At 36.9% G+C, this 10,712-nt stretch overlaps 1 protein-coding gene across 13 annotated transcripts in view; it reads left to right on the forward strand.

Moving 5' to 3' along the window:
- Positions 1 to 5,111, forward strand: part of flvcr1 (FLVCR choline and heme transporter 1) — a 42,689-nt gene extending 37,578 nt beyond the window's left edge. For 6 of the 13 annotated variants that reach the window (XR_013888271.1, XR_013888272.1, XR_013888276.1 and 3 more), the window contains one exon: positions 3,681 to 3,752. Coding sequence is in view for 1 of the 13 variants with exons in the window: in XM_080200503.1 (XP_080056629.1) it covers positions 3,681 to 3,758 (78 nt within the window). In the remaining 12 variants the exon portion in view is untranslated. Of the gene's footprint in view, positions 1 to 3,680 lie in introns of all 13 variants that reach the window. The other 7 variants (XR_013888274.1, XR_013888273.1, XR_013888279.1 and 4 more) reach the window with 4 other exon arrangements.
- The last annotated feature ends 5,601 nt before the right edge of the window (positions 5,112 to 10,712 follow it).

Consider the following 10,712-nt stretch of genomic DNA (forward strand, 5'->3'; position numbering starts at 1 on the left):
CATACTTTACAAGTTTCCAGTAGGCCAGATTTTACTAAAAATAAGGCCCAAACAATATATGCTGCTATTTTGCAAATTGGCCGCCCATCATTAGTAAGGAAGAGGTACACATGGTGAATCGCCACAAGGTGCTGGCTGATGTGTACTGTTTGATACTTTGTAAATATCACATCTTTCATTTGGGATTTTTATGGACATTGCTACATTTACACATGAATTGTTCATTAAACTCACCACAATGTTTAATAATTGGCACAAGTGCCCATTCAATGATGTGATGATTATTAATGACTAATCATTCACTGTTGCCCAGAAAGTAAATACTACTTTAGATTTGAATTGTTTTACGTAATTTTAAAATGTCAGTTTTTTTTTCTATTTTTTGATCTCATTGGATGATACTGCTGCCTCACAGGGACCATGTTCAATTCCTCCCTTGAGTGGCTGTCAGTATAGAGTTTACACATTTTCCCCATGTGTACGGGGGTTTTCTCTGGGTGCTCTGGTTTCCTCCTACTGTCTAAAGATGTGTAAGTTAAGTGGATTAGCCATGTTAAATGTATGTATAGATAGAGGGGACAGTCTGGGTGGGATGCTCTTTCGGAGAGTCGGTGCAGATTCAATGGGCCAGATGGCCTCTTTCTGCAGTGTAAGGATTCTATTTCAATTTCTATACCCAATTTGAACTTGAATTAACCCACTGATATTGGACTACCTACTTGGCCCTGTCTTTTTTACTGACACAATTCCCTTCACAGATATCACCACCATTATTGTTGGTTTGTGTATAAAAAAGCAAATTCAGAATACACCAAAGCCAATTTTAAAAATCAGTGCAAGACGTTGCACTTTTATTTTCTGGAAGACTAGTCAATTGACAATTGTCCAGGCTCAATTATTCTAAATGCAAACAGCACACCTAAAATCTAGTCTTCCAGCTATAGATTTACATATGAACGAAATTGATGCCACCAGAAATTTGAATATACTATGGCCCTTAACTTAATAGTGTCAGGAATGTATGATTATTCCCCTTATATGTGCTGTGGAATGTAGTATAGTCCTTAACTTGTTAGTCATCTCAGTAAATGGTTAACTAACACGTGTGAAAAATTGAACTACACAGGCATGAAGATCCCTCTTCAGTGATAAGAGCTAGTCACAGTCAAGAGAAATTTGAGGAATGTTCTTGCACCCAATCTTCATTGAACAACTGTGCTGGAAATTTGTTGATGGGAATAAGTTGATTAAAAGCCCTTTTAGCTGAATGTAGTAGACTTCAGCATTCGCATGCCAAATGTAACCAGGATCTTTAAGACTAGGCATTCCAACTTAAAAGTTCAAAACCTATCCCTTAGATGCCTTCAAAAACTCTAGCCCTCAAAGTTCAGTGCATGGTTGATTGAAACGATTGTCAGCAAAGCTGCCTTTGCTGCTGATTTAAATAGTTCAAGCACTGTGCTATCTCATCATGCAGCAGGGAATCTTAGTACTGGGCTTGCTATGTTCGAACTTCCAGTGGGCAGTTATTTTCCTTTCAGTCAGCAGCCTCTTTGGCAGGTGATTAAATTGGTTTACTGCAAATAACACGTGTTCACCTCTGCAACCAGTTCTCCAATGCTTTCCAAGATAACTGCTCGCAAAGTGTATTCCTCAATTGAAATATCCTGAATTCAAATGAGAAACTGGATGTTGCTCTGGTATTGCGCAGGAATCTTCAGTCCACTGTTTTCATCTGTATATCTGTATATGCACACGGTGGGTCGTGCGTGGGCTACTCTTGGAGGTTCCAGGAGTGGCCTAGTACTTCGTGTCGGTGTGTGTGCTTGATCCTGGACCGGTAGAAGGGCGCCGCAACAGCTCGGTGACTAGCACTGCCAGCTGTGCAGATACATGGATTTGGGCCTGTGTCTGTGGGAGTTTGTGCATTCTCCCTGTGGATGCGTGGGTTTCCTCCGGGCGCTCCGGTTTCCTCCCACACCCCAAAGATGTGCTCTTAGGCTGATTGGTTTTACCAAATTGACACTATTCTCCCCTGAATCTGGCTAAGTCAGGGGTCCTATTCGTAGACACGCAGGGTAGAATAGGTGTAGGGTGATGCGGCGGTGCGGGCTTGTTGGGCCGAAGGGCCTGTTTCCCGTGCTGGGTTGTTCTTTGTTATCTAGTGATAGTACAGAACCTTGCAAGATAATCTATTGTCCCCAAAAAGTTGGAGGTGATTAATTCTTATATTTTCTATGGCTAAGTTCCCTTTCCTTATTTAACTTAATATGCATGCAGCCATTAAAATTTAGATCGTTGTTTTATTCAGATGTGATGTTCCCAGTAAGCTTTCAAGCCTCTCACTGTACTGATTTGGAAATCTATTGCCACCCCTTTATTACGTCAATATCCTGGAACTGCATCCCCAACAGCATTGCTAGTGTACCTTTGTCACATGGACTGCACAGTTCCAGAATGTGGCTCAACACCACTTCAAGTGCAATTAGGAATGGATTTGAGTGCTGACCTTGCCAGTGAACAAATAATAAAAGAATCACTGCTGCCTTTCATCAGAACAAGTATGTTTGCATGCAGAATAAGGCAGAGTACTCGATACTGTTGTCAGCCATTGCGTTGAAGGCGGTGTGCAAGTTACAGCAGAACACCTTTCAAAATGTGTATATTTTACAGTGAACAAAATCTGAACTACAAAAAAAAACAGTACTTATGGCCTGCAGCAGTGTTTCTAGATGTGATCTGGGCGATTTATCCAGCAAAATGTGGTAAGGAGGGAGCATTGTTACACTCCAAAGATATGTGCAGAATTAATCTTGACTACACACTGCAATGATTGGGTGAGGAATTGTCCATGTAGCTTCAGTCTGGCCAGTAGCATGACCACATGCAACTAGCATAAGGTGGTCATCATGTATACAGCTGGTTGACAAAGAATATAAAACATCTTATTGAAACATTTGTAAAAGTGATTTGATTTATTATTGTCACATGTATTAGTATACAGTGAAAAGTTCTGTTTGTTGCATGCCATACAGACAAAGCATACTGTACATAGGGAAGGAAAGGAGAGGCATGCAGAATATAGTGTTACAGTCATAGGATGTAGAGAAAGATCAACTTAATGTGAGGTAGGTCCATTCAAAAGCCTGATAGCAGCAGGGAAGAAGCTGATTTTGAGTCAGTTAGTACGTGTCCTCAGACCTCTGTATTTTTCTTTGCCAACTATTTGCAATCTGTGCCTTTTTATTTTTGATCCTTTCACAAGTAACAGTTTCTTCCTATCCACTCTCCATCCCTCATGAGTTTGAAAAAGTATTGCTGCGAGCTGTAAGGTAATGCACTTCCTAGGCAAAACTAGAAGTGGGAGTATATAATCAATGGAAGAATGGTGATAAACAAGGCCACCTGATTTTGCGTACACACTTAAATGGTCTCGAGTGAAAGGAGCGAAAGCCATACAAAATAGCAACTACCACTTCAGCTGAATGTTACATCCGTTCATGCCAGCAGGATTTTCCCATCCCACTGCATTGAACAGAGATTTGGCTGGGCGTAAATTCTCCGACCTTGCTGTGGTGGGGGTGTGGCATGAACGTGGGTTTAAAAGTTATTATAACTTGTTTATAAAAAAACTGAGTGGCAACTGCAGCTGTTATATGGTGTTTTTGTTTTCTTTTCAGCTTGCTGTTCGAGATTCACTAGAAAAAGTTTCAACTTCACAAAATGAACTACGCCCACCAACAGAAACTTCAATCTGATTATTATGGGAGAGTGGATAGCAGTGGTACAACGCACAACTAGTACATAGCACTGAAAAGACATGAACAGCTGCTAAGGGTGCAATGGTTAGAAAACTGTGATAATTTATTAACGGTGACCAATATTTATTAGAAGTTCTTGATAATCGACTCATTTTAACAGGTATCAAGAGCATTATGTTGTATCCCAGTAACTGGATCAGGTTTCCATTTTTAAATGTATAAAGCCTGCTAATCTGAACACCATTTTCATTCTTGCATATCTTTTGCTGTTTGAATGTCATTTTTAATGTTCAGTATTTTTCCAGATGTAAGCACACAGAATTTTCAACATTATTCTGGGGGCAAAAATCACATCCTTTTTTAGAAAAAGAAATGATCTTGTGATTTTTGTTTGTTTTTGCTCTTGGGCATGTTGAAGGGTTTCAAGAACTGGTCAGTGTTCTGTAAAGTGAAGGAGAATTGAATCCTCCACAAAGCAAACTTTCTAGCCTTCTTAACATTCAAAGAAAAGTTTTTTTAGTTAAATTGTGTATAAATAACTCCTGCACAATTTGTAACATCTGTAAAAGCAATTTCAGTGGAAATGCACTTGATTCTTGTTAAATAGTCAAAACTGTAATGTGCGTAGCAAGTAGCTTGCACAGATTTGATAGGTTTTATATATATATATCTGCAGTAAGTTACAAATTATGATCTGTAATGAAATGCTACAGATGTCTATGTATGTAAAGATGTTAGTGGACAGAAAATCTTCACAACATAATGTGCACTTAAATCTATTAAATTCACAGGAATGAATACAGTAGATTTAAGATTCACAAATGATATTCTATCTTGAACTTCATATGAAGCTAGAAAGTAAATCAATGTACAGTTTGTTGTCCAGTGCAGTTTATGTACTGTAAACCCCCAAGGGGTGGGGGGAACAAATATCTGTTCATCAAAATAGATGTGCCTTTAATATTGATAAGAAAAGATGTAACAGATTTCAGTTGTGTTAGATGCATTGAATTCAAAGAACTGTGTTAAGGTCCAAATGATCAAACTCATGCAAGATCATTAGTCCCTAGAAGCTGGATGGTACTGTATATATTGACAACGTAGAACCAAAGGTATTTCTCTTCCCTTTCTTTTCATCAATGCTAACCTGAGAAATTCTGTGTTTTTATTCATTTGCAAAGACTCCTAGTTCTCTGATTGCTACCAGGTGACGCTGTCAATTTATAAACCAGTCACTGTGGAAGTTGACATTGTAGTTATTTTGGTTCAAGTTTCACATATCTGTATATAATTGTAAGATTTTCTTCCGAGTGATTTTAATACACAATGAAATTTTTATTTTGCATACAATGATTTGTTGTGGTTTTTTTTTCCTCCCTCTCTTCCCCTGATAGCTTGGCTGAAATCAGGAATTGGTTATGTAAAGAATTATAGTCATGTCTGCTGTCCACCATTGAGCAGTGCAGCTTATGATTGCACCTATGTATGCCAGACAGTTTCTTAATGTTTGTTTTTTTTTCTGAGAGCAGATCAGTGCAGATGAAATTGTATGTTTAAAAAGACAATCTTTTTTTCATGTTAGTGACATTGCTGTGAAGCATGAACTGCATATTAGATCACTGCAGTCTAAAAGGCTAGTATTTTGAAGCAGTTTCACACTAATGTCACATGATACGCCCATTTTAGAAACAACGTCTAGTGATTACATTTTTTAAAAATTAAGCCATTGACAAATGTTTTGGTCATTTCTATTTATACCTCACATGGTTATAAATTGTCTGTTAAACATTAGTTATGTAATCTCACTTGCAGGGAATAGCTGGTGTACAGCAGTGCACTGTCCATTCACCTCTGGGACCTAGATTCCAATCAAACCCAGATTCTCATGATTCTGGCAGTTGGAAGTGTCCTTTGTGGAATAAAATTAAGTTGTCTTAATCCAGTTCTTACATCTGGCCAACAAAGCAAAATTACTTGACATAAATTGGAAATCAATCATAAATTGAAAGTTGTAGAAAGTGGCACAAAATGAACCTGATGGATGTTTTCATATGATTAGGATTAAAGTGAATGTGAGGGCCTAGTTCGGGCTTTTTCAAACCTAACCTGGGAGTAATTGATTTAAAGAGCATGTGGCTCATTTCTCTCCACAGAATTTCACCAGAAGAGACTTGTGCAAAATTCAGGTATAGGATTTTGGAGCTGTTACAACTCTACTCAGTTACTAGGTTTTCCAAAGCAAGTGCTTCGAAAGATTCTTTGTCACTGGATTTAACTGAATTTCTGTAATCCGTGACTGAGTACTGTAAATACTTTTAAATCGGCAGGTCAGGAAACAACTGAAGTATGGGGAGTCCTGACATGGGTGGTTAGTGGTAAGAATTTATTGCAGTACTGACATTTTTTTTGTAGTATCAAGTGTCAAAAAGTTTAAGAAACTAAAACTAGCTCTGTGAGCAAGTAACTAATGCAGTTGTTGAGGCTGTACCTGCCCTTCATTTCTAAAGTTCCTGATATTCCTGAGGAAATAATAAGTAAATGCATGAGATATTAAAGCTCCCTAATAGTTGATTGTAGGCTATTAAATGCATTTGTACTGCTTCTGTAGGTCCTACTTGTTTGTGCTATATGTGTAGATTCTGTTCCTTGCTATGAAAGATAGTAGCATAGTGATTAGGTTGTTGGCCTAGCAATTTAGATGTCCAAACTAAAGATCTGGGAATGAGAGTTCATATGCCACCATCAATTAATTAAGTAAAAAGTTGGAATGAAAAGCTAGTAACAATAATGGCAACCATGAAGTTATTGGAATGTCGCAAAAAATCTGATTTTATTCACTTCCTTTGGGGAAGGAAGCTGCCATCCATACTTAAATTAGCCTGTATATGATTCCAGATCCACAATAATTGTTAGACCTCTAATTGCCCTTCCAGTCCTATCACTGCCAGGGAGCCCCCATCGGCAGGGAGGGACAGAAATTCCTGGCCTGCATGTAGGGAGTGGCTTGTGTGGAGAGAGAGAGAGAGAGAGAGAGAGTAGAAAAGGCCTATATTTCCTAGAATTTAGAAGACTTGATCAAATTGGAACATAAAATTGTTAAGGACCTTGACAGGATAGATCATAGATGGTGCTAAAATGTTTCCCTTGGCTGGTGAGTCTAGAACTGAGGGTCACAGTCTCGGAATAATAAGTTGGCCAGTTAGTAGTTGGATGAGGAGAGATGCCTTCGTGCAAAGGGTGGTGAATCTCTACCCCAGAGAGTTGTGGATGATTAGTCAGTAGATTAAATTCAATACATGAGGAATGTGCGAATAGTGCAGGAAGATGGAGTGTAGGAGGAAGATTTGTCATGATCTTCAATGGTGGAATAGGCTCAAATGGCCTATCACCGCTCCTATCAATGAATACAGATGTCATCCAAGAGAAGTACTTGGCAAGAATTCAACATTAATGTCACTAGAATGCTATCAATTGAGTTGACACCATGCTGATTTAACAGTAGATTTGTCAGGACCAGAATTCTAAACCATATTGGTTTGAGATATATATTTTTCCATCCATAACTTAAAACTTGCAAGTTTGTAAATCTTTAATCTCTATTTGGTCATGCATGCATGTTTGGCATGATTTAGCAGTTAAGATTTAATACACTGGTGAAAGTAGCTAAAAATATAACTGTCAAATTATCTTTCCTTTAAAAATACATAACATCTTTTGGGGAAATATTTGGCTTTACTGAAAAGTTGGATTCAAATGAGCTCTCGGTTATTACAATGAAGCTATCGATATCCCAACTGTAGGGATTATTTTGACCTGAGTTAATTGCATTGGTTCAGCCACTTGTTTCAAACCCTGTTTGATTTGATTTTGCTTTGAAGTTGGTACAAAACTGGATCAGGCATTATATAAAATGGACAACTAATCCAGTACAGTCTGTTTTCTGTCAGGTGGTTTAGGTTGAAATTATGGCCATACTTTTTGTAGATTTGAGTAGTTTTAATCTAATGGCCATTGTTCCTACATATTTAAGCCATTTTCAGCAGGAGCATTATAAGATTTGAAACAAACATAACCTAATCACCAAGGGATACCCACATATGCTTGTGTCCGAGACCTACATTCTCTCTCAGCTTGAGAAGTATATACCTTGATTGATGGAAACATTGTGAGATTGTTGACAAAATATAACTTATAAATCTTGCTAAAGGTTTGCTTTCTAATTTTGAAGTCTGAATTGTTGAACCCTACCTGCAAATGCTTGCAGCTCATTTTGACAGCTGTGCCCTGAAAGAAAAATATGAAGTTCCTTTCCCAATATTTAAATTTATAACAAACTGAGTGCTGAATAGCATTTCTACAATCTAATAAGTTGAAATGGAGGCCGAGAACAGCTGGTAAATAAATGAATTCCATGTATCCGAATCTTGCAATTTCAATTACCATTTGAGTGTTGTTTTTCTATGTTTTCACTCAATAATAAATTAATTCATAGTTGAAATGTTAAATTTATTAGTGGTCATCGTTCTTTCTTACTCGAGTTTTCATTTAAGCCTGATGCCTATTAACTCAATGTATCAATCTTCTATTTTTAACTGATAATTAATTTGGTATTTGCAATTTCCCAGTTCCTGTTTCCAGTTCATAAAGGTTTGCACAGGAGATTGTCATTTGGTCCAATGAGCATCTGATTCCGATGGCTGTCTGAGAATAACAAGATAGTTCTTTCACTGTTCCCATAATTTTTCTCCTTTTTCAAGTAACGTCCAATTCCTTTTTTGAAAGCTATTATTGAATATGCATTTGTTCCAAATAAAAATATTTCATTCTGGTTTTTTTTTTGCCAATTATCTTAACCTTCCCACCATTGAAAGTACTTTCTCCTAGTTTACTAGATTGGGGTCCCTTGCAATTTTGAACCCCTCTACCAAATATTTCCTAAACCCTCTGCACTAAGGAGAGCAATCCCAGTATTTTCCCTATATCAGGAGACACTGTTTTAGAAAAATCTCTACTTACCATGTTCAGTCAATTGTTAATGTTTACAATTGCAAGCACCTCTTATTCCAACTATCCAATTTTGGCCCAGTTTTATGTTGTATTTTATCTGCAAATATTTAGTACTTTCATTTATATTTTGAGAGATTGGAATAATCTGAAAAATGTAGCAGCGAGCTTTTTTAATGCATAAAAGTAATGCAAGTAGTTAGGTTTTCTGGAGTGAAGTGCAGTGAGAATGATGATATGAATTTGTCGTTATAGTTTCCTGATTCTTGCATTATCTAAATAAACCCACACTTCCTGATCTCAGCTGTGCTATTGGAGAACTATCTGACACCTGGTTGTTTTGTTTTGCTTACCCCTCCATCCGAAACAAGCCATTGTTTTCCTACAGTACTCTAGCTGGACCCGAGTTAGTAGAAAATTAGACTATTTGAGTCCTGCGCCAAGTGAATATGTGGAAAGGAAAATGTACTGAAAAGACAATTTGAATCTCAATTATTATTCGCATTCCAATTAATTTTATATATAAAGAACTTCATAAATGGGCTCCACTTTATAGAACAATAAAAGAATGCTCAAATGGTTTAGCATTTGAGTTTTTGGGTAATAAATTTTAATTTATCTTTCTCAACTGGTTTGTCATTTGGTGCCCTTTCACATTCTTCAGCTCAGAGTAAAGTAGGGCTCTATTTTGAGTATCTGCATTGAAAGGATTTTGAGCTTTCATGACTGTACATACTGTAATAAATAGTGTGTATATAGTATGTATATGTTATATATATATTTGATATATATAATAATGGTTGTTATACACAATATCCAAATGAATTAGTTTTTATATGCCCAGGTAGAATGAATCAGCTTGAAATGCCCAGACTACTACCATAACCAAATTTGTTGTGGCCACACACTTCAAAAGCTTAACATCTCGTAACTCGGCATGCTAAACAACTGGAAGTGAAATTGGAATCTCTGCTTGACAATATCATTAATCCAGCAAACGCCACAATGTATGGGAGGAAAACATTGCCGAAAGGCTCCCCTTTAGGTGAGAAGTGTTTATTTCTCACCATCAACAATGTCATTTTAAGGGGTGTTTTTCTTATTAGTGGCACATCTAGTTTTGGTTGACCATATCAGTATTCTGAGTGAAGTGAGCTGAAATTAATGTCCATGTTTCCCAAAGCATTTTGCTGAATCCCACTACATTAGTTCTTGGGTAGATCAAAATTTAGATCTATTGAGTGGTTTTGAAGTTGCTGATTTACTGCTTTTTAACTTATTTTAATCCCACACCACCTCAAGCATGCTGTAGGGTGGAACAAATAACTGACTATAGATTCTAGATTTATATCCTTGAGTAGTTATCCCCATCATTGTTCTTCTATAAAGTGTTGCCTCTTTTGAAATAAATATTGCGTTGAAATTATTTTTCACCAAACCTTGAATTTTTGTAGCTTTAAACACTTGTACATCTGAATTCTGAGAATATAGCAGATTCTGTTGAACTTAAACATTAGCTAATATGTTTGACAATTTTTTTAAGTCTGATTTATTTTGCTATTTGAACTTACAACTATTCCATTGTTCGCAAACTTTTTAAATGATCAGTATGATGAAAATTTTTTAGACTTGTGGGACAGTAGTTATCAATTTGGTTTAAAAAGCAAAATACATGTATTGCCCAAGTTGGTCATCCACTGAACTGAAGTGCTGTGTGACTATCATTTAGAACTGTTGCATCCTCATTGTAATATATGTTGGCTAGAAGAGGGTAATTAGAATGAGTCAAGTATGCCTTATTTAGATTACGTAACTAAGCTGTTCAGTGTTGTGCTTATGTGTACCAGATGTTATCTTTAAATATTTATTCTGCTTTTGTCTGTCTGAATTATATCATGACACCTCATGCTGGAAACACTGGATAATTGATTTCAAATTGATTATGCA

The sequence above is a fragment of the Carcharhinus amblyrhynchos genome, chromosome 12 (assembly GCF_965287045.1).
Source record: "Carcharhinus amblyrhynchos chromosome 12, sCarAmb.v2.hapA, whole genome shotgun sequence".
Taxonomy (NCBI): Eukaryota; Metazoa; Chordata; class Chondrichthyes; order Carcharhiniformes; family Carcharhinidae; genus Carcharhinus; species Carcharhinus amblyrhynchos.